Source organism: Necator americanus, chromosome X, assembly GCF_031761385.1.
Source record: "Necator americanus strain Aroian chromosome X, whole genome shotgun sequence".
In the NCBI taxonomy this organism is placed as follows: domain Eukaryota; kingdom Metazoa; phylum Nematoda; class Chromadorea; order Rhabditida; family Ancylostomatidae; genus Necator; species Necator americanus.
In genome coordinates, this window is record NC_087376.1 from 13738068 (window position 1) to 13761333 (window position 23266).

General features: G+C 40.1%; 9 protein-coding genes across 11 annotated transcripts; 1 reads left to right on the forward strand and 8 right to left on the reverse strand.

Annotated features, from left to right (window-relative positions):
- Window positions 1-279: 279 nt before the first annotated feature.
- RB195_022928 (uncharacterized protein) lies at window positions 280-744 on the reverse strand (the record flags this gene model as incomplete). Its single annotated transcript, XM_064210189.1, has 1 exon — window positions 280-744. One exon carries the CDS (start codon window positions 742-744, stop codon window positions 280-282), a length of 465 nt encoding a protein of 154 aa, XP_064066070.1.
- Window positions 745-789: 45 nt separating this feature from the next.
- RB195_022929 (uncharacterized protein) lies at window positions 790-1026 on the reverse strand (the record flags this gene model as incomplete). Its single annotated transcript, XM_064210190.1, has 1 exon — window positions 790-1026. The coding sequence occupies one exon, from the start codon at window positions 1024-1026 to the stop codon at window positions 790-792; it is 237 nt and encodes a 78-aa protein (XP_064066072.1).
- Window positions 790-1434, reverse strand: RB195_022930 (uncharacterized protein; the record flags this gene model as incomplete). Its single annotated transcript, XM_064210191.1, has 3 exons — window positions 790-1118; window positions 1178-1244; window positions 1324-1434. 3 exons carry the CDS (start codon window positions 1432-1434, stop codon window positions 790-792), a joined length of 507 nt encoding a protein of 168 aa, XP_064066071.1.
- Window positions 1435-1782: 348 nt separating this feature from the next.
- On the reverse strand, window positions 1783-2436 carry RB195_022931 (uncharacterized protein; the record flags this gene model as incomplete). The annotated part of the gene is made up of 1 exon (XM_064210192.1): window positions 1783-2436. One exon carries the CDS (start codon window positions 2434-2436, stop codon window positions 1783-1785), a length of 654 nt encoding a protein of 217 aa, XP_064066073.1.
- A 189-nt stretch (window positions 2437-2625) lies between these two features.
- On the reverse strand, window positions 2626-3192 carry RB195_022932 (uncharacterized protein; the record flags this gene model as incomplete). Its single annotated transcript, XM_064210193.1, has 1 exon — window positions 2626-3192. One exon carries the CDS (start codon window positions 3190-3192, stop codon window positions 2626-2628), a length of 567 nt encoding a protein of 188 aa, XP_064066074.1.
- Window positions 3193-6612: 3420 nt separating this feature from the next.
- Window positions 6613-6822, reverse strand: RB195_022933 (uncharacterized protein; the record flags this gene model as incomplete). Its single annotated transcript, XM_064210194.1, has 1 exon — window positions 6613-6822. The coding sequence occupies one exon, from the start codon at window positions 6820-6822 to the stop codon at window positions 6613-6615; it is 210 nt and encodes a 69-aa protein (XP_064066075.1).
- Window positions 6823-6847: 25 nt separating this feature from the next.
- Window positions 6848-9514, reverse strand: RB195_022934 (uncharacterized protein; the record flags this gene model as incomplete). 2 transcript variants are annotated; one of them, XM_064210196.1, is made up of 4 exons in its annotated part: window positions 6848-6878; window positions 6964-7045; window positions 8243-8306; window positions 9449-9514. In XM_064210196.1, the coding sequence occupies 4 exons, from the start codon at window positions 9512-9514 to the stop codon at window positions 6848-6850; spliced, it is 243 nt and encodes an 80-aa protein (XP_064066076.1). The 2 variants fall into 2 exon arrangements, with proteins under 2 accessions (XP_064066076.1, XP_064066077.1); XM_064210195.1 differs by lacking the exon at window positions 6848-6878 and having other exon boundaries at window positions 6945-7045.
- On the reverse strand, window positions 6988-20069 carry RB195_022935 (uncharacterized protein; the record flags this gene model as incomplete). 2 transcript variants are annotated; one of them, XM_064210198.1, is made up of 4 exons in its annotated part: window positions 6988-7045; window positions 13674-13754; window positions 14036-14163; window positions 19959-20069. In XM_064210198.1, the coding sequence occupies 4 exons, from the start codon at window positions 20067-20069 to the stop codon at window positions 6988-6990; spliced, it is 378 nt and encodes a 125-aa protein (XP_064066078.1). The 2 variants fall into 2 exon arrangements, with proteins under 2 accessions (XP_064066078.1, XP_064066079.1); XM_064210197.1 differs by lacking the exons at window positions 6988-7045; window positions 14036-14163 and adding exons at window positions 10470-10521; window positions 19717-19820.
- Window positions 20070-20311: 242 nt separating this feature from the next.
- On the forward strand, window positions 20312-23254 carry RB195_022936 (uncharacterized protein; the record flags this gene model as incomplete). The annotated part of the gene is made up of 1 exon (XM_064210199.1): window positions 20312-23254. One exon carries the CDS (start codon window positions 20312-20314, stop codon window positions 23252-23254), a length of 2943 nt encoding a protein of 980 aa, XP_064066080.1.
- Window positions 23255-23266: the final 12 nt, after the last annotated feature.

Genomic DNA, 23266 nt, shown 5'->3' on the forward strand with positions numbered 1-23266 from the left:
ACACACACACGAAATAAGCTCGTTATTATATATCATGATTATATTATATAATATTATATCATGATTATATTATATTATATTATATTATATTATATCATGATAATATAATATAATATAATATAATATAATATAATATAATATAATATAATATAATATAATATAATATAATATTATATTATATTATATTATATTATATTATATTATATTATATTATATTATATTATATTATATTATATCATGATTGTATTATGACTTACTGACTTAATCGGCGGGCTGATGTCATCGCCTTACGCGATTACCGGCATCTTCGCCGAGGTGTGCCGTCATTGAACACAGCTCTGCCCAACCTTCTCGGTCTTCTGCGAGAGCTTGCACAGAATCAATCCATTCGTCGCTATTCCATATTCTGCGAAACTTTACATCTCGCCTGAACTGCCTATCCACGCCGAGTGTCCTCAAGTCCTCTTCCATTTCTGCGTAAAGATCTTCATTGTGACATACCCTAGGCCAAAAGTAACCAAGTAGCCGTCTAAGCAGCTTTCGTTCCGTGCAGCCAAGCCTCTCCATAACCATTGATGGTGCTGCCCAAGTCTCCGATCCGTACATCATGATGGGGTGAATTGTGGATAGGTAGACTCGCAGCTTGACTTCGTTGGTGATGGGGGTCAACCACAGGCATTTCGTTAAAGAGTTAAATGCAGAAGTGGCCAGATCTTTGCTGAACATCTCTCTCGTAGCTGCCATTGTTCTTCAGCGTGCAGCCTAGGTAGCAGAACTCAGCGACGAGTTCTATCGGTTGTCCGTCCACCCTGATTCCCGTTCGAGGTCTCGAAGAGATTCACATCTGCTTGCATTTATCAGAGCCTGGGCTGCAGCCAGCTTCGATACAAGGTTGACAACATGTTGAAGTTTCGTACTGCTTTCTGCGAATATAACAACATCGTCGGCATACTCGAGGTCAGTCAAAGGGCACCATGATGGTGCTAAGACAATGTCGGCAGGACACTGGTCGACTGTTCTTCGCATAATGTCGTCGACTGCGAAATTGAACAGGAAAGGTCCCTCCACTGCCCCTTGTCTTACTCCAGTTACCACTTCAAACGGTGTTGTACATCCGGCTGGTGATCAAACTGCAGCAGTTGTTCGTTGATTCATGTCATCAAGCAAGCGAACGAACTTTCCTGGTACTTCACCGGTGCGGAGCGCGTTGAGAAGACGGCCTCGGTGAAGAGAGTCGAACGCGGCTTCAAAGTCCAGAAACGCTAGTTGCATTAGCTTCGAATACCGCTGTCAGATTTCGATCACTCTCCTGACGATGAACACCTGGTTAATCGTAGATCGGCCAGGACGAAAGCCAGCTTGCTCGTCGCGCGTTGTTTCTTCGCGATGCTTAATGAGTTGGTCCAGGATAATGCGCTCCAATACCTTGTACATAACACGCAGCAAAGAGATTCCTCGATAATTCCTGGGGTCCGTGGCGGATAACTTCTAGTGGAGGGGAATAATGATGGCGTGTCTCCACGAGTCAGGTATCCTTTCGTCTATCCATACGGAAATTGAACGGATGATCTTTGTCATCTCACGAATCTCAGACCGAGGAAGATCTTTTAGCATTTCTGCGCTAATCCCGTCGTCTCCACCAGATTTTCCATTCTTCATTTTTTGAATACAGATCAGGACCTCCGACTCGGTCGGTGGCTCCTCGTTGACCGCATATGTCGGTCTGTGAATGTGCTCGAGTTCAGAAGCTGACGGTGCTAGCCGGTTCAGCAAGGTCTTGAGTTATTCCCTCCAAATTGGAAGGGTTGCTTCACCGACAGTTATTTCATTAGCAGTGTTGAGGACAGGAGAACATCTTTTCAATTTGCTGCTATACTGTTTTAGTCGAGCATAGGCTTTCTGCGGGTTCCTGTCCCCCCACGCCTTCTCAAACTCCATCGCTCTTGACATCCACTCGTTATCGCGGTCTTGTTGCAGTTGACGACACAGCTTCCTTCTAAGACGCTTTTCCTGATTGAAGTCACCAGCGCTGCGCGCGTCACATACAGAATTGTATGTGGATTTTGTTTCCGCAGATGCAAAGGCAAACTTCTTCCGCGGCAATAGAACCGGGAGCGTTTCCTTTGCAGCGTCCTGGATGCACTTTGTGAAGGAATCCGCATCGCGAAGCTTCTTCTTGGTCCGTACTCCAACATGAATAGACACACGTTGGCGGAATTTTGTTCTGCATTCATCATCTTTCAGACCTGTCATGTCGATTTTCGGTTGAAGAGGAACTCCTCTATTTCTCTTGTGGAACCGTATCTTGAAGCTGAGAAGAACTGGACGGTGGTCAGAGTCGAACGCGACGTCCCAAACAGCTCTAGATTTTCGGACATCTGACTGAGGAATGTTCCTCGCCAGAACGTAGTCGAGCTGAAGCTTAAGAGTCCTCATCTTTTGCTTGCGCTGCTCTTCAGGCGTTAAAAGCGTTGACCCCTGCCACGTGAGCTGATGGCGTCGATGATTTCTCTTAAACGTGGAAGCGATGATGAGGCCCGTCTGTTCGCACAAGTCGATCAGACGGTCACCGTTGTCCGACGTGCGCTCCGCTGCATAGTACCATTTTCCTAGCACATCGGATTGCTATTCGAGTCCCATCTTCGCATTTGCGTCGATTCCGACACTGACCACCTGCTGGCTTGGTATTTTAGACATCAACGCATTGAGTTCATCATAGAAAGCGTCCTTCCTGTTGTCCTCAGCGGTTTCGGTAGATGCGTGAGCACTTCCGATCCAGAGTTTACGTCCTCCGCGATCCCGCAGCCGTAAAAAGGCGCATCTGGACGACGTTGAGCCAAATTCCTCCATCAGGTCCTTGTAATCGTTCCTCACAGCTATCGCGCAGCCACCTATTTTGTTCTCCTCAGCATCGCCACAGTATATGGTGTTATTTTCGATGCTGATGACGGGCCGATCTCTCATGCGTGTTTCCTGCAGTGCAGCAAAAGGCACACAGAGATATCGCAGAAGTTTGGATTGAGCGGCTTGTTGGAGTTCACTCGATAGTGTTCGGCAGTTCAGCGTGACGAAACGAATGGTTGTTGCCAATGAATCCATACTCCCTTCAGGCAGTTGACCTTTCAGGTTATGGGCTTTGGCGATGTGCTGGACGACAGCACCTTCTTGCAATGTATGGGAAGCTTTCGCCATATAACAGTGCAGGTTATATAGCTCGTACGTTCCGAATGCGTACACTCGAACGCCTGATTGCGTTTAGTTAAAGCAGGGCCACCACGTGCAGGTAGCAATCAGACTCGTATACGCGTATTATATTATATTATATTATATTATATTACATTATATCATGATTATATTGTATTATTTTATATTATATCATGATTATATTATATTATATTATATTATATTATATTATATTATATTATATTGTATTATATTATATTATATTATATTATATTATATTATATTATATTATATTAATGTTATATTATATTATATCATGATTATATTATATTGTATTATATTATACTATATTATATTATGTTATATTATATTATATTACATTATATTATATTATATTATATTATATTATATTACATTATATTATATTATATTATATTATGTCATACTATATTATATTATATTATATTATATTATATTATATTATATTATATTATATTATATTATATTATATTATATCATGATTATATTGTATTACATTATATCAAAAATTAATACAAGATGTAATGTAGTGGTTAGAGGTTCCGCTTCCTGCACGATCGATCGGAGGTTTGAATCCGCCCTAGTGCTTACCAAGCTTCTCATACGTACTGGGTCGATAAATTGGTACCAGACTTGTCTGGGAGGATAAAAACACTGACTTGACACATCGGCTAGCCACCGCAAGTCATTGTATAGACCACCTACACGTAAACACGTATATATACGTCATTTTCTGCTAAAACACCATTCATTGATAACTCTTGAAAGGAAACAGGAGGAAAACCCTAATTTCGAGTGATACTTTCAAATTGCGTCTACATAATATTGGTATCGACGGAATATTCGAAGATGAAGTTTGAATGTTCTCCAAATGTAGAACTAATGCGGTTAAAAGAAAACTATGGAATCTTTTGCTTTCATTTATAATAGAAAAAAAACATGAAGGAAGGTTTTTAAAGATACACAAGTCTAATTTCACAGAAAAGGGCACTAATATAGATTTTCGTTGATCAGTGAAGGGGAGCGAAGCGAACGCCACAGAAAGTCTGAAGTCTGACTTTAGCTGGACATTCAGACTGGTATAATATAAAAGGATAAAGTTCTTGGCGTTAGTCAATCCGCCTGGGATGCGCCTCTGACTTCAATTCAGAATCGTTTGAGATTTACGTGTAGGTGGTCTATACAATGACTTGGGGTGGCTAGCCGATGTGTCAAGTCAGTGTTTTTATCCTCCCAGACAAGTCTGGTACCAATTTATCGACCCAGTAGGTATGAGAAGCTTGGTAAGCACTAGGGCGGATTCAAACCTCCGATCGATCGTGCAGGAAGCGGAACCTCTAACCACTACATTACATCTTGTATTAATTTTTGATGTAATATAATACAATATAATCATGATATAATATAATATAATATAATATAATATAATATAATATAATATAATATAATATAATATAATATAATATAATATAATATAATATAATGTAATATAATATAATATAGTATAATATAATATAATATAATATAATATAATATAATATAATATAATATAATATAATATAATCATGATATAATATAATATAATCATGATATAATATAATATAATATAATCATAATATAATATAATCAATAATATGGTATAATATAATCAATAATATTATATAATATAATATAATATAATATAATATAATATAATATAATATAATATAATATAATATAATATAATCATGATATAATATAATATAATATAATCATGATATAATATAATACAATATAATCATGATATAATATAATATAATATAATATAATATAATATAATATAATATAATATAATATAATATAATATAATATAATATAATATAATATAATATAATATAATATAATATAATCATGATATAATATAATATAATATAATCATGATATAATATAATATAATATAATATAATATAATATAATATAATATAATATAATATAATATAATATAATATAATATAATATAATATAATATAATCATGATATAATATAATATAATATAATCATGATATAATATAATATAATATAATCATGATATAATATAATATAATATAATCATGATATAATATAATATAATATAATCATGATATAATATAATATAATATAATATAATATAATATAATATAATATAATATAATATAATATAATATAATATAATATAATCATGATATAATATAATATAATATAATCATGATATAATATAATATAATATAATCATGATATAATATAATATAATATAATCATGATATAATATAATATAATATAATCATGATATAATATAATATAATATAATATAATATAATATAATATAATATAATATAATATAATATAATATAATATAATATAATATAACATAAGCAGTCTGAATGCCTGGCAAAAGTCGGACATCAGACTTTTTATAGTGTTCGCTTCGCTCGTTTTCAGCATTGGTGAGAGATTTCATGATTTTTTTCCGAAACGCGTCAGTATTAGGTTTGGAGAACAATCAGAAATGATTTTACACCTATGTTTCTCTCAAACCTCCACAATTTGGAAACATTATTCGAAATATGAGTTTCCTCCGCTCTCAACTATCAGCAGAGAATGTGCTAACATGAAGTGACGTAAATATCATCATAGTAGTGATGAAGATAAAACTGTAATTCAGACCACGTAAACGTGTGTTGGCTAGTGTTGTATCTAAGCAGCCGTTTGTATGTGTGTTTCCACTTTTTGAAGAAAGGATGTTAGCAGCATCAAGGAAGTATGAATGGAGATAGATACGCTAATGAGTCATAGAAACCCATTCTATCATTGGGGCTCTTTTCCGACGGACCCTTCTCTCCCCATTTCATAGCTATCTGACTCCGGAGCCGAATTCGACGCCGTAGAACCGATATCACCGTATTTTACCACGCTGGGGCTGCCACGCACCAATCCGACGCCATGATACCCGTTTCCCTCTCTTTTTGGAATTTCGAGACTGAGACACACACAGACGCACACACGTGACAGAATAAGCCCGTTATTATATAGCATGATAGTTTGCAAATTTGGAAGTATACATTCACATAAAGTTCATTTACCCTCACTAACAAATGACAGAAACTAACGTGGCCTACGAAAGCAAACTTACATATAAATATTTAACTGAACAATGGTGGAAAGGTAGTGTTCGCCTATCAGGTGCATAGCGATGGCTCAGCACCTCACCGGTGCAGAGTTCCGCATCATTATGGAGTATTTTCGTGATACACAGACAAACAGACACACACACACACACACGGACTATGCGTGTTATTATATAGCATGATATAATACAATGCAACATAATATAGTGCAATATAATGCAATTAACATAAATCTTCATTATCGACATCACATTGCAACCTGTTCAATACCAATTGCATTACGAAAAATGGTGTGACTATCGAACGACAACGACTGCAAAAGACAACCATTTGCAATTTCTGCACAATTTGCAGACAAAGACACAATTTGCAAACAAAGACGAGCTTTACAGTCACGTGCTAATGAATTCAAAAATGAAAAGAGGTACAAAGAAAGGAAGGACGAAATACACAACATTTAAAACATAGCGAGAGCCATCTTATCACATAAGCTGTACATTGCTGAGCGCCTTGCTGAACGACATGAGTTCACAACAAGTAACAGCAAAGCTCTTATTGATTAAAAATAAAGTGTGTGTGCTATAGGAAGATGTCGTACAAATGTTGGTGCAGGCGTACTGCTTTAGCAATTATGAGTTTTTGATGAGTGTGGAAGCATCGTTGACGGCAAACAACTCTCACTAAAGCACGAAAGTTTTGACAGCAGTTATCTATAAGTAGTAACTTCCCACCTTCCCATCTGGCATTCTCTCATAATTGCATTTCTTACTTATTTGCTTTTCAACGACAACGTAAATTCCACTCAAATTACCACTGTTTTCAAAAATCCTATCCACGAACTTTTTAATGCCGTTGTACTAGTTGTGGTTTTACACCAATACTTCTCCTCTCTTTCTTTGTTTTCTTTCACATTCTTCATTATTGCGCAATCCAAAGTACTCTTAAATTTTATTAATTTTCATTTTAACGCAAAATACGCCGTGTTATATTTGATGTTCTTCCTGTCATTCGTCATCATCCTTTTACATCCTTTTATCATTTCATCCTTCTACAAATCCTTTTACATCCTTTTACAAATCATTTTTCTCTTTTTGTACCAGTTCATAGTTCCTGGTTAATTTGGTCTAATTTATAAATTAACCAGACATCTCTACTATAATCACGCCTCACGAACATGATAATAACAATATTGGACAGAACTTCCTTCCTTTAGTTCTTTTCTAATTTTTTTTACATAGGAAAATATGACCGCCACGTCCTAATTAAGGCAAGAGTAAGGATCTTACGTCAGTCGTGATTTCACAACTTCGCAATAGCTTCGCTCTAACTTCAGCCCTCAACCAGTTATAACTATAGGGAATTTTTAAGCTTCATATTTATTTCTTGTCCGATTCGTTTCGGACAAATCTAAGGACAAGGGTACCACTTTACTGCTTTTTGCTATGCAGGGAGATTATCGTCGGTGGTCATAGGAATAAGATAGACACCATCACTTTGCAGCTATTTTGATCACGCTCCCTCTCGGAAGAAAGCGCGCTTAAGCCACGAAGTGTTAAAGAATATCTGGTATCAAAATGAAAGGAGAAAAGATGATGATTGTGATATGATTGAACGCTCGAGTATTTCTTATAACTACGCGACTGGGATAACGATAGTGACTCTACGAGCTGCTTCTCAAAGGACGTGCCTCGAACCTCGGAGATAAAGCTGGATTGGATTTTAGAAGCTAGTGAGGACTACTTGAAAGACGGAATTCGAGTATTTACAGAAGCATGCAGAAGAAAATTCTAATGGGAGCGCAGAGAGCCCGAAGAAAAGTCACTGGAATCTCTGCCATTGTATTGTTCCGCCTACAGCTATGTCGAATGAAAACGCACCTCTTCCTGTTATGAGATAGGAACGATTATGAAGAGGTTCTATAGGAGCATTCTCGTTTCTCACCTGAAATGTCAAAACCGAACACCATCACTGCTAAAGTGCTTCTCCGAATTCTTTTTGAAGCAGAGTCGCGATCAAGGACAAGAAAACTTGTACAGCTCTTCATATAATGCAGCCTTTGGCGAGTTAGCGGCCACTTTTTAAACATATTTCTAACGGTGAACTAGACATGCTATCTTCAGAAGAAAAAAATTCTATCACAGAAAATTTCGAGGACCGTTGTCGCTCTCACGAAAAAAGTTGTGAGACCCTCGAGTTTATGAAGGATACCTACTGTAAAGAAGAAGAAATACAATTGAAGACTCCTAATCATGAGATATTTTTTGTATGTGTATTTCGAATGTTTCATAGGCATGGAGGTAAATACACGTTGGAAATATTTCTTCCTCTTCGAAAGACTAATCAGTGCACACAAGAGCAATCCAACAAGCTCCGCAGTGCTTTCTAACTAAAAACTAAAAATAATCTCCGTCTTCGTCTTGCGGAAGCCAATCAGACGATAGGCCAGTTCTATTGAGAGAAATGGTATCCAGATACAAAATAAGAAAGTTAGAGTGGATTCCAAAAAGTGCATAATGCCTCCGGAAGAGCCTGTTAGGCGAAATTTGTTGTCGCGTTCACAGTATGGACGAAGCAGCAGTGAGTAAGGTGGATACGGCTGAATAGTCCTAATGTTGTATAGGTCACGTTCGTATTGGGTTGGCCCATAAGTCCTAGTGCTTTTTTGAATTAAAAACTTTCTGTGGAAATAAAATGTTTGACAACGCTTTTAATGTTATTCTTCATTCGATAGAGGACCATATACTATACAAAATAGTGTGCTTTTTTCCTGCGCTGATGTACTTTCTGTTTTTTTCAGGTCATTAAAATGAACTTTCGACACCTTCTGCTTTTTGCGTTTGATCAAGGTGTCAAAACAACAGAAACTAGTGAAGAGATTTGTGAGTTTCACGGTGAAGAAGCGATACCTCTCAGGACTGCTCAAAAATGGTTTAAGCGGTTTAAAGACGGCGATTTCGACCTTACGTACATGCATCGCACCAGTTTCCCCCGTTCAGTTCGATGAGGACCGAATCAAACAACTTATTCACTATTATTCATGCCAAACGACGAGATAATTGGCAGTAATATTGGAATGCTCTCACAGTATCATAGAACGTCACCTTCACTTGATAGGAAAGGTTCAAAATTCGGGCACATGAGTTCTGCATGCTTTGAACGGCTGAAACATGCATTTTGAACAGCTTGTTGAACGTTAGGAAGAAGTTGTAAACAACAAGCATTATTGATTGGTTTGGTGTTCATTTCTAGTTCTTTTTTTTTCTTTCGGCAAACCTAAACTTAAAAAACGCTAGAACTGATGGGCCAATCCAATGGTTACGAATTGCAATTGGAAGAGAAAAAAGCAAGTGAAAGTGATAAGCGAGCCGTCAGACCAATAAAGACGAGATCACCTGACTTTATGTCCATGTAACAAAAACTTCGGTTTGAAGGGGGCCTATCCATATGTTATATTTCGTTGGTTTTGTCTCCTTTATATGTGATAAAGGCCTATGTATAGAAATCTTCGCATACCCTAACTACGAATACGACAACTTCTCTGATGAAATAATTGATTTCATGCATACTATCAAAAGAATCTCCTACAACTTCTGCACAGTTGCTTGATATGCCTATTATCACCTATTAATAATTGTCCCCTTCATGCTAAAAACTTGGATATATAGAATATTAATGCGCTAATGACCGTCATGTTGAGCACTTCGCGTGAGAATATTGAATTGATCTACAATTTCATGCTCATTTTTAACATCTTTTATATCCTTTTTCGCTCCACCGAAACAAATAATTCATAAGCAACATAATTGCTCAAAACATCAAACCACGCGCAATTTGTGCGGATTAGAGACTTGGAGACGACTTGACCAATTCATGCGGAAACGTTCAGCAGTCTTTCAGAGCTAAAGCACGTAACAGTTTAATTTGTTTTGCTGCAGAGAAGCTTCCTCAAAACAGTGCATCCTGGGAATCTTTAAAGAATGTTAATACATGCTCGCCTGTCGTCGATGCTCGTATCCCCCATTGTGGGTGCATCAGAACCAGAATCGAATCGTTTAGTCGACGAGAGTCGAGTTCAGCAGGAACGTTGTTGTTCTTGCGCTTGAGCTAGTTCCTGACGGTGTTTATCCGAGAAGATAGCTCGAAGGTTATATTGACGCTGTTTGAACACAAATTAATTCTTACAAGCTCCTCGGTTCTTAAATTACTGCTGAGAGCAAAGTTCTAATATTCCCACCAGAAGAAACTTACACATACAGGAGTTCATAGAGGCAAATGAGAAACACTAATAAGATTCTGAATTAGACAACAGATTATTGACGGTCCTAACACGCGTTTTCTTGAAATTGGCAGTTATCAAGATGCCAGCGAAAATAGCTGCCTTTGCTGCACAAAAGAGGTCTTCCAACCATCGGGGATGTTCGAAAAGGTCAAGGAACTTTTAGTGTTATTGTATTTATGTACATAACATTACTGCAGACTATGTCTTCAATCTTATGCATTATTTGGTTTTTAATTACTTAGAAATGCTGAAGCTTAGCTTTTACGACTTGGATATAATAGACATAATGGAGAGCGTCGGCTAGGCTCGCCAAAGAAAAAGTGTGATTGTTCAAAGCTAAACCAATCCGACGAGCGTTAGAGCGAGAATACTTAAAATTGCAAAGCTGACATTAGTCGTTTGGGTATGAACACAGTGATGGCTGTATTCAATTTTTAAAACCTTCTTTAGATAAGTTTTTTTTCCATTTCCATGCACTTAAAGATAGTTTAGGAGAAAAGAACGAAGTACCGATGAAACAGATGTAAGTCAGAGCGGAGTTTCCTGATTACTACGAGCAACGACAGCGAAAACCTATCTGGAAAGGTAGGTGTTCGTACCGTTCTTTGTGCAAACAAGTGCACCTGGCAAAGACGGACGCTGACAGCCTTCCTTGCACTTGTTCCTGTTTAAAGACATCACCCCACGAATCTGATATAGTACGGATTTCAAGTGGAGTATTCGTATACGGGATCGTAAATTAAGGAGAGGGGGATGATTCTGTCCATTTCTTCCTAATTGCCGTAAAAACGGATCGGAAGATACGGCTTCGAGCGTTCCGGCGCTATTCTCTACAACGAGTTCGATTGGAGCGCGCCAGCCGTGTGCACACGCCGCATCTTCCGAGCCGTTTTTTACGCCAATCACAAAGAAATGGCGGAACCACCCACCTCTCCATAATCTACGATCCCGTATACGAATACTCCACCTAAAATCCGTACTACCTCAGATCCGTGGAGTGGTGCCTTTAAGTATAATTGCTCATGCGCGATGTAACTGACTCATTCAGTCTTTGCCTCGTACAGTTCGTACCTCTTTTTTCAGTCCGCCCTCTCGACATTTCTTTTTCCCGTCCCGATAAATGTAGTAAGGTTCCTGGGCCCCGAGTGTGCTGATTTGGTTACCCGAATTTGTGGTAGTTCCGATGTAAGGATAGAGGAATAGTTGCTTTATACAATAGCACGATTCTTGTGAGGCGATAACATACAAGAACTATTCCGCTCTCGGTGCATAGACATACCTATAACGTTTTCATTCGTTTTTCATTTCTCAGATCTTATTCGCTTTGCGTGTGTCCCATTGAGTATGTCCTTCTTCTTGTGTTGTTCCCAATAGTCCTCGCTCGCTACATTTAGGACTCGTGACGATGTTTCGGAATTTCAAGAGAACAGTTCAGACTTCGTAAATAGTGAAGTTTGAATTGTTCCATTTCAAAACCCTAGTTTATCATCCCTCACTTTGTGATGGTTTCGCAAACATTTACAAACGTAAACAGAAGGGAATAGATTGCAAAACTAGGATTTCTATTCCACAATGGTTTCGTTATTCGCATATTATTCAAGATTATTATTATAATATTATTCAAGCATTCGCATATTATGCAAGAAGTAGACGAAGTCTGTTTGCTGACCGGTTTTTTCCGCATCCTTGCTTACATCGCTAAGAATATGCCACTTTACAAGACTCTGTTATGTAAAATGCTTAGAAAAAATGAAAAGAAGCTTAATTCAAAATTCAGAATGAGTTGACGATGTCGGGGTCTCCGTGAGATAACATATATTGCTCGGGTTGTAGATTACGAGAATGAACGTGACCACTATCAATTCCATCTAATCATCCTGAAAAACGGCATGGGAATCTCCTTACATAGTTGCTACGAGGTACGTTAGAACTCGCCATCCTTGTACATGCTCCGGTTCCCTTAGTAGAATATTTATTTACTTGGTGCCGGTTGGCACGTTTCACGTACTTCGTAAGAACTAAGGGCGTTTCCCATGCCGTTTTACAGGACGATTAAGAAACGCGTGACCATGTTTATTTTCGTAATCTACGTTCTCTCTATCTATGTTCGCAATGCCTTTAAAGGAATGAAATAAGCTGCGGTCAGATTTCACTCACGCCATACGGTATTCACCTATGATTTCTATCTGTTCCTTATCATAAAACGATCTAGGGATTCGTTTTCTTCATGTTCCTTACAGCTCCAATACGTTTCTCCTAGATTTAATGCGGTCAACACCAGTAAGATGGCGGGTAAAGTGCAGTGGTTAAGAGGTTCGCTGTAGCCACACGGTCGATGGTTCGAGACAGCCCCAGTGCTAGCCAAGCCTTTCATCCTTGGTAGATGTATTGGTACCAGAGTTGTTTGAGAGTATAAAAACATTGATTTGACCATCGGCTGGACCCTGCAAGTCATTGCATAGCCCAACACGCGTTCCAAAACCCCAACGAATTGCTGTCAAAACGCGTTGGCGCATCCCAAGCGCATTGATGCTCCAGAGACTTTATCCTTTTATCCTTTTTTACCACCAGAACAATGTAATTTTCTGCTTTTTCACCAATAAATCTCATTTTCGTTTCTCAAACTTAAGGCATTACCTTACGCCGACATTCCCAATTTTTGACTGCAAATAATTTTAAATAAAGTTGCCTATAAAGTCACTGAAGAGGGAGGAACAAGGGAACGGGCAACCAATCCATGCTTTCTCGGCTAGGGTTCTAAGTGCAGAGTACCTGTGAGTTACTGTGATAGTTTGTGCTCTACTTTTTTTTAAAGTAAATTTTTGGGACTGTACGGTCACGTTCTCCTCCCATGATTTGAACAAAGAACAATAAATTCACATTCAGAAATTTCCTTTTATAGGACGATAAAAATGAATACTGAGTTTTTGGATAACGTTTCGTAAAGATCTGTATCATGTATCACATACACGTTTATCACATACATTTTTGATCGCATATAATAGAATTGTTTCATAAAGGAAACGTACGGCTTTACTGACGGCCGATGCAGGAACGAGCTGAGCAAATCAATTGGAAATGGAAAGATTATAGTTGAGTTTTTCTCCGCCCTGAAATACCTTCGCCTTATATGGAATTACGAGTATTTTTTATCTAATGAAAAATTCTGTTCTTCTATATAATACAGCACAATTACTAAAACATCGACAGCTCATTTCAATGAAAGAGTGGAGGAAGAGGAAGAAAGAGGAGTTGCGTGCAGCACTGCATATCCGTCACTGGAGTGGATCAGAGTTCTTAACTCCTTCTTGATAGGTGTTTAAGCAAAAGACCACAAAAGACATCTTTTAAATTGTAGTAGGAAAGATTCAATGGATAACATATGACCTACATATCTTGAATATTTTTAAGTGCTTCGTTGAAAAGAGGCAGGAGATTTGAATGGCGAAAATTGAATAATTGGTTACCAATGAAGCTGCCTGGAGCGAGCTTTGTTGGTACTAGGTCCTGTTTGGTGTCCTATAGTTTTCCAACTTGAACAAAAAAAGCAAAGGTATTTAAAACATGAATACTTTCCATGGAGCCACTTCCCAAAATTGATTTTGATCACAAGATACCTGCCAAGACTTGACGTTTAGTTAAGATCTGACGTCAAATGTTGTATTGGGTTATTTTATCAATGATGACGAAACAAATGTTCTCCTGCGTTTGGCTAACGAGATAATGCTCAAAAGAGTACCATCAAAAATAATAATGCCGACCTCACGCGCGTGGTGAAATCTATTTTGTGTTGATCTGTTATTGACTTGGGGAATGTCGTTTAAAGCGTATCACGAATTTGATGTGGTGCGGAGCTCACAGCGGAAGTGTACAGTTCGCGTAGTCGATTGCAAGTCTTCCCCCAATCGTCGCAAAAAAGCGCGGAATGCCCCGTATTTTACGACGATTTCCGTTGCAATGCGCCAGCCTTGCGCACGCGCCGCATCCAAGTGCAAGCGGCTGAAAATCAATAATGTCTTTCCCCCAGTTTATTCAAGTGATGCACATGGGGGGATACATTGCTGAGGGGACCGCAAATAAAAGCGCGTTCTAACGTACCTAGTAGGAAATAAAGGAGTTCTCACGCCGTTTTTTTGCGACGACTAGGGAAAGATGAACGAAAGTACGCTGGGTTCCGCAATCGACTATCCGAGCTCTATGTAGGTTGTGGCACTGCATCAAAATCGTGATATCTTGCTTTTGAATTGAACAAATACGGTATCTGAAAGAAGGTTTGCCTTCATTTTTCCTCTTTACTGCCCGCATATCCGAAGATACAAGTGTGAAACTGGAAGCAGGCGCAAGTGGTGTTGTATTAACACAAGCTAACACTTAAGTTAGAATCTTTTTGTGATCAAAAAGAGAAAGATTGCCAACTCCCTACAAAGTTTTTACAGAAGTATGGTAGAGTGAGCTCACTGTGAAAATACTAAAATCCACAAAGGTAGGGATACTTCCTTTCAAGTGAAAAGAACCAGTTTAGGACAGACAAAACACATAGAGTCAAGTCCTTTCAAGCAAATTGCAAGTTATCATGCAGTATGTGTATCTCGAGAGCTTTCACGAGTTTGTGCCGCTCACTTAATCCTCCACCATGAAAGTGCTATCCGTCTTTAAGAACACTTAGAGCTTGACACTTTGAAGAACACCTTGATGAATACTTTTGTGGGATTAAGAGCTTGGTTTGAGATTGAGAAATATACGTTTTGAGGGCCAAAAATACCGAAAAGAAGGAGGTTATATCCTAATGTCGATGGCAGGACTACTACCAAGACCTCCCGTTTGCTCGTACATCTTACAGGAGTACGCATTAGAATAAGAAAGACAGCGACCAATCACTGAAGCTCGTTATTTACAGCCTTCTCCTAACCATCACTAATCTCGCTGATATAATAGTTGTGTTTTTGTTTTAATATTTTACTAAGGTTAGAGTGCACCTGCAGCTTCATGCCATTCGATTAAATAGAGAGGAACAACTTAAGCACATGTGTCCCACTTTCCACGAGATGTATGGCAAATATACACTTGCTACGTGTCCTAGATTTTGCGTTAACTTCCAATCTCGGTAAGGCAGCCAAGAGATCAACTGCCCAATGAAAGTCACGCTCCTTTGCAACTATGGCTTGGTCCACACACATACATACGTACATACTAGAAGAAGTAGACGGCTCGTGTTGTAAAAACGCTGACTGACTGTGCAACTGCACTGGTATTTGACTTTCTTCGACTCAATTGGCAGGCTGGCATTATTGCATGACACGGTTCCTGGCGCTTTCACCGAGGCGTGCCGTCCTTGAACACTCAACAACATTCTGCTCGACCTTCTCGATCTACGGCAAAAGCTCGCACAGAATCTATCCATTCGTCATTGCTCTATATCTTGCACGATTTGACGTCTCGCTGGAACTTCTTATCTTAAAGGCATCACCCCACGAATCTGAGGTGGTGGAGATTTCAGGTGGAATATTCGTATACAGGATGGGAGACTACGGAGAGGGGGGTGATTCCGTCCATTTCTTCCTAATTGCCGTAAAAAACGGCCCGGAAGATACGGCTTCATTTGTTTTGGCGCACCATTTTGTACAAGAGGTTCGATTGGAGCGCGCCAGTCTTGTGCGGCGCCGCATCTTCCGGACCGTTTTTTACGGCAATTAGGAAGAAATGGACGGAGTCACCCCCCTCTCCGTAGTCTCCCATCCCGTATACGAATACTCCACCTGAAATCTGCACCACCTCAGATTCGTGGGGTGATGCCTTTAACCAAGCCACTTGAGTAGCATGAGGTCGACAGTTCAGCTTAACGAGACAGAGAGTTGTTAGCAAAGGGTCCACGTTATCTCTAGGTGTTTAAACTATTTGGGTTGGGCTATGACAGTATGCTGAACAACAACACCTTTTGCAATATCTCATAAGTTTTATAACTGTGCAACTTATATAGCTCGCATGTGCATAAAGCGTATTGCAAAACTTTTGGATTACAGAATGTTTTTACTTTAGTTTAGAAGGCTTTTTCTCCTCTGAATTGATTGCCATTTTATCGTATAAACTAAAGTACCCTATGTAATTCAAGAGTTTTGCTAACGTTGTTTCAATTTGGACTTTGTTCTGGACATTAAGGAGGGTGCAAGGAAGAAAAAAATCGAAGCGAATTGAATGAAAAGTCGGATTTTTGAAATCTGAGCTCTTCTACTGTGCAAATAAGGTTCGTCTGTAAACATACAATGAAATTGTCTCAGAAGTTAGAGATATTTGTGTTAATTGCAATTCAATTGGTTGTTCTGATAAGATTTGATGTTGCAGCAATGGTTCATGGTGAAGATAAACCACAATTTTACACAATAATCAGATCAGACAAATGAGGAGAAATTGTATCTACGCTTCCATAAAGTTGCCTCCGTCAACTTTCCAACGTTTTGAAGAAACGTGGGAGATTGAGTCCTTGAACACTTTTGTATTACCTCAGGTTAAGTTTCGCTTCCTTGTCAGAGGCACGCCAATTCTTGGATACGTCTCGATTTCCATTTTAAGGCAAATTAAAAGCGAGCAACGGCAACTGACGGTGTCGCACCATCCCTCGCAGTCTTTTCAATGTTCATGCAGAGCACTAGTAACTTTTTTGAGCTTCTTAAAACTTCGCTTAGTTATTTCTATTGCTATATTGTTGATAAGTGAGAGCAAGTGCGCGAGTAGTAGCAGAGGAAGAAATGTAAGGAACACAAACAAGGAATGAATCGTTCGATCCTATTTTTTCTCTGTATACCATTCCTACAAAGTAGTCAAGAGCATCTCGACTATGCGATTTAGAGGTGAAGAATTCTTAAGTAGGGAAAACCTAAGTCTGGTTGACATTAAATTTAGCTGGCGTTAAAAATTCGTTGTTTTCTTGAATTGAAAAAGTTGCTACCTAAGACCAAATGCGAAGGGGAGTTTAGAGTCGAAAGGGAAGTGTCACGTGCTTTGTTTTAAGGTGGGTCAAGCGTGTAGTTGAGGAAATACCCTTCAGAAACAACCTCCTCATCTCATTCTCTCTCCTATAGCCGCTCATATAGCGGTAAAAAATTAGTTTTAACAAAGAGAATTAAACAAACGCCTTGGACGCCTAATAAATAAATCGAAATAATATAATATAATATAACAAATATTAGTGAATAGTCCTAAAATGTATATTTACATAAAGTGCTGCAAGTAAAATAAAAACATATAGCATAATATAGACGCCAGTGATAGTTCACTGCAAGGATTAGAAGTGTGTCAGTACATATGTGAGCATATAAGTTGAAAAAAAAATATCAGGAAGGTCTCAACGAGTACTCGACGACAAAATTCCTCTTTTAACAAAAATAACAAACGGTCGAATGTTCGATCCTTGCCAGAATCGTGTTTTTTAATAGAAAAAAAACAGCTGAGAACGACAGAGAAAACATTTTAAAACCATTTTCATATTACTTCCTACTATTTGCAGGCAATTTTACCCATCTACAATATAAACGAACGGTTAAGAGTTCGATTACCGCCGGAATTTTCCCCTTTTTGCAAAGTGGAAAGAACAACTTATACCAAAGCTGAACGCATTCTAGATACAGTTTTACTTATTGACAGTGATTACAGATGGTGAATCCCTGTGGGAATCTTGATTTTTGCAAAACCGAAAAAATGCTGAGAAGAACATTTAACTGAATTTTTTTTTTTGAAATCGTACTATGAGCATTGTTGACCGCATAAAGGTGTTATTTAGAATTCATTTTAACGATTAGGCCAATCCCCGATTGGAAGTTACTGCTGTACTAGTCGGATTTTGATAACTTGAAGTAAACATTAATGAGGACTGAAGAAGAAAACAAGGAAGACAAGGAAGTCGGCTCTTTGTAAGGAAAGTATTGCGCTATAAAACGGTTAAGGGATTTTTTTAGGGACCCTCAGGTTTCTCTTTTTGAAAGCTAGTTGAGAGGACGGAAATCATTTAGAAGTAAGTGAAAATGAATTCTGGTAGCAAAAACCCTTCACTACAATACACTTCCAACCGAATTCATTTTTAAGCCATGAGATGAGTTATTGGACTTTGTTCGGAGACAAGAAGATTTCGACTCCAAGCCAAAAATCCAGAGTTCCTCACTTTTCCGCTGCAAGATTACGGCGGTGCGGTTAAAAAATTCGAGGCCATATTTCTCGAGAAAAACTCGAGAATTTGAGAAAAAAATTTAGGATTTCTCTCAACTAGGTTTCAAAAAAACTAGGGAAGCTAGAAGTATCAAATTATATAGGAATATAGAAGATATATCTCTCTCTACAAAATGCAGGCAGCTTTATTGCATGAAATTCACGTCGAGCGTCGATATTCAGAAACTCATGGGGCCTACATAGTACTAATTTTATCGCTTATACAAGCTGCAGATGTTTTTTTCATCGCTTTTTTGAGCAATGATAAGAAAATTCGTCACTGTTTTATGAGAGTTGTTCGCTTTAAACTCCTAAACGCTAAATGCAAAAACCACACAACTACGTAGGATTGATTTCTGCCCGTCGCAGTAGAAACGGCAATACATCGTCTTGTGCTGCTTCACTGCATCAATGTTCATTTCAATAGAGTACGTAATATATTTAGTGTTTCGCAATGAAGGAATGGCGAAGCAATGTTCAAGCTATGAAAGAAATGAAGTTTGTCTCCTACGGCCTCTTAGTACTCAATACGTTGTTTCATCTGGTTAGTTCCATTTCTTCTTTTGAAAAAACAATAATACAGAAATTTGTAGTGTTTTGATGTGATGGTTATGAGAGCAAGTTAAGTACTTCTATTTTAAAATAAAGATCAAAATTCTTATTTAGCCATGTGCGTTTAAAACACTTTGTCTCCCACTTCATTAATTTTACAACTTCTATTATACTATTGATAGTGCATTTTATTTAGTCCATTGTTTGAAGGTTTGTCCTCAAATTGACAGCCGACTGTGGATACCGGATACTCACTCGTTTTGATTTCTTCTCTCACACTCAACATTTTCCATTTTCTAGGTAAGATTTTTTTAAACAACTCACTTTACGGCAAGGCCGGAAGGTTTGATCACAACGCATTGTATAGTTAACATCTTCTTCTTGCTTTCGTACTTATGGCCATTTATCCTACTCTCGATGTTCTTTATCTGCTTAGTATTTTCCCAAAAAGTCACGGACCAAAAGGTGTGGAATTATACAAGCACAATCTTCAAAACGTGCTCTATGCTATCTATTTTTCTAACATTTTGCGTTCCTTAATATGTGTTTCCTCCACAACGGTTTACCGCCTCATAGTGGCGTGGAGGTGACACTGGGCGTCGAACTGCGATGCACAGCGGAGGTTCGTCCTCCGGCAGGGTCTCCCAAGCTGAGAAGGAGTTCGACACATCCGACATTCCGACTTCTCGGAATCGGAAGCCTAGCTAAGAGTAAACCACTGCTAAGATTCGCCACCGTCTTGGCAAAATGTCGCAAGGTGGTTCCCTGATCCATATAGGTTGGGCGACGACCTGTGGTGAAAGCTAAGCTCGCCGTGGCATGGCTGCTTAGTTTGGGGAAAAGTCTCTTTGCCACTCCAGCATATTCACTGCCTCAGTACCCTGCACACTGGGCCCTGCCGTCTCAGACGTCGGACGGTATGGCGACCGGTGAGAGGCGATTAAATCTCAGGTTGCTCAAGACGTCATTGATTCTGGACCAAGGCGACACACGCACGACTCGCCATGGACACTGTCTCAGACTGTGTACTTACAACGCGAGAACAGTTTCCACAGACGCCGACCTGCATGCCCTTCTCGGAGCTGCAGAGCGTATCAAATTTCACGTGATTGCTCTGCAGGAGACCAAGTGCAGAAGGAGCGACGTACGACAGATGAATGACGGTACACTCGTCATTCGTGGAGAGAAGGTTCCGTCGCGAAATGTAGGCGGTGTTGGTTTCGTTGTGCACCCATCTGTCGTCCATCTCGTCGATTCTCACGAGATCCTGTCACCTCGTCTGGCCATTCTTCGCCTCCGCCCTCTGCGCCAAAAATCCATCAGTATCATCAACTGCTATTCGCCAACATCAGCAGCTGATGATTCCGAATTGGACGCGTTTCACGAGGAGCTGGAGGAAGTAGTCCACAACGAGAAGTCCTTTTACAAATTCGTTGTCGGAGACTTCAACGCAAAACTAGGAAAGGCCACAGAAGAGGAATACAGGATTGGAAGATTTGGACTAGGGGACCGGAATGAAAATGGCAATCGTCTCGCCGGGCTGTTGTCCGCCGCTCGCCTCTTTCATGGGAACTCTCTTTTCATGAAAAAAGATCATCGTCGGTGGACATGGGAATCGCCCAATGGCGCGACTCGTGCGGAGATCGACCACATACTCACCAACCGGAGGTGGTGTCTACTTGACGTCTCAGTAGTACCATCCTTTTGTAGTGGTTCTGATCACCGTCTCCTTCGTGCGAAAATACGACTTAGCCACACGATGGAAAAGAATATCTGCTATCGGCAACGAAGGAGAAAAGAAGTCGTCTACGACGATTGCGTACTCGAGGACTCCCTGTCCCAAGGTGACTGGCACATCGAGGAGGACCCAAACATGGACTACGAGATGCTGCTCAGAGGATTACGAGCCTGTGCTGAACGTGCCTCGAAGTCGCGCACGACAAACTTGGATCGAATTTCGAAGACCACCAAGGAATTGTTAGGAAGAAGAAGGGCTTTGAGGCTTGATCCGAATGCATCGCACATTGAGCGGTTAGTAGCAAACACTAGCTGCAGAAAAGCGTTGCAGGAGGATTTTTTGAAGTACAGGCAGAAGAAGATTCTAGAAGCAGCACGAAGAAGAACGAGTCTAAAGAAGTGCCGCAAGGATCTCCGCGAATATAATATTCCGCTAGCAACCTTGCTGAGCGAAGACGGGACTCGCACATCTTCTCGTCGTGAGATGGAAATCATTACGGAGAGGTTCTACTCGAACCTTTTCCGTTCATCAACTCCTGTGTCAAGCCCAATCATCCCCACTGGCGAAGCTCCACCACGGATTCTCCCTTCGGAAGTACGAGTCGCTATCAAGAGCATGAAACCTGGCACAGCCCCCGGACCTGATTTTATATCAGCAGACTTTCTTCGGGCTGGTGGCCATCCGCTTCATGTAATCTTAGCAACGCACATGACATTCTATCTTCAGAAAGAAAGGATCCCAGACCAGTGGAAGACCTCGCGAACCGTTCTTATCCATAAGAAGGGTGACCGAGAGGACCCTCGGAACTACCGTCCGATATGCTTGCTGAGCGTGTTATACAAAGTATTCACCAAGATCATCCTCACACGCATATCTAAGACACTGGATGAAGCCCAGCCTCAAGAACAAGCTGGATTCCGCCAAGGGTTCAGCTGCTTGGACCACATCCAGACCGTGTCGAGGGTCATAGAGGTTTGCCGGAAATACCGCCTGCCCCTTGTTCTAACCTTCGTCGACTATGAGAAAGCTTTTGACAGCGTAGAAACGAATGCAATACTGTCAGCGCTGGTCGATCAAGGTGTGGACGCGTCGTATGTGAGGACATTAGCCAATTGCTACGAACGATGCACAACTAGGATACAGCTTTTCCACCGCCCTCTCACCATACCCATTGGAAGGGGGGTACGACAAGGCGATACTATATCGCCGAAGCTGTTCACGGCTGCATTGCAATGGATAATGAAATCACTATCCTGGGAAGAAAGGGGCATACGTGTTGATGGAAGATTTCTTTCGAACCTTCGTTTCGCGGACGACATCGTTCTCTTTTCGAGCAGTACCAATGAAGCAGAAACGATGCTCAACGAATTGAACGAAGCAGGGAAGAGAATAGGACTACGAATAAACAGGAAGACACAGTTCATAAAGAACGCGCACTGCGAGGACGGAGGAGTACAACTTGAAGGCTCCCAAATCGTGGAAACTCCGTCATACGTATACCTCGGACGTTCTATGAACATGGAAAACGACTTGAAGGAAGAACTGAATAGAAGAATGAGAGCAGCATGGGCAGCATTCGCAGCCGTCAGGGAAGCTACGGACCAACTGACGGACCATGATCTTCGTGCCCATCTGTTCGACTCGACAGTCCTTCCAGCGCTCTGTTACGCAGCGGAGACGTGGGCAGACACCGCTGCCACGTCTAGGAAGCTACTTACTACCCACAGAGCCCTTGAGAGATGTCTCCTGAAGTTTAACCGGCGCACACAACACCTTGCCGGTCTTCGTAGCTCCGACTTAAGAGCAATGTCCCGTCTTCGCGCCCCAGCGGAATATGTATCGAAAGCAAAACATAGATGGGCCGGTCACATCATGAGAAGAATCGACGATAGATGGACTAAAAGAACGCTAGAGTGGATCCCAAGGGACGCTAAACGCCCCCGAGGGAGACCGCCAACGAGATGGAGTGACGTGTTCGCTGCACGGATGGACCAGCTGAGAGCTCAGCTGGATACGGCTCAAGGACCTCGTCAACGTCACTCACAAAGCTTGAGAACATCTTGGATGACAATGGCGAGGGAACGAAACGAGTGGAAGAGATGCTGGGGCCCGCACGTCGAGTGAAGACGGGCCATC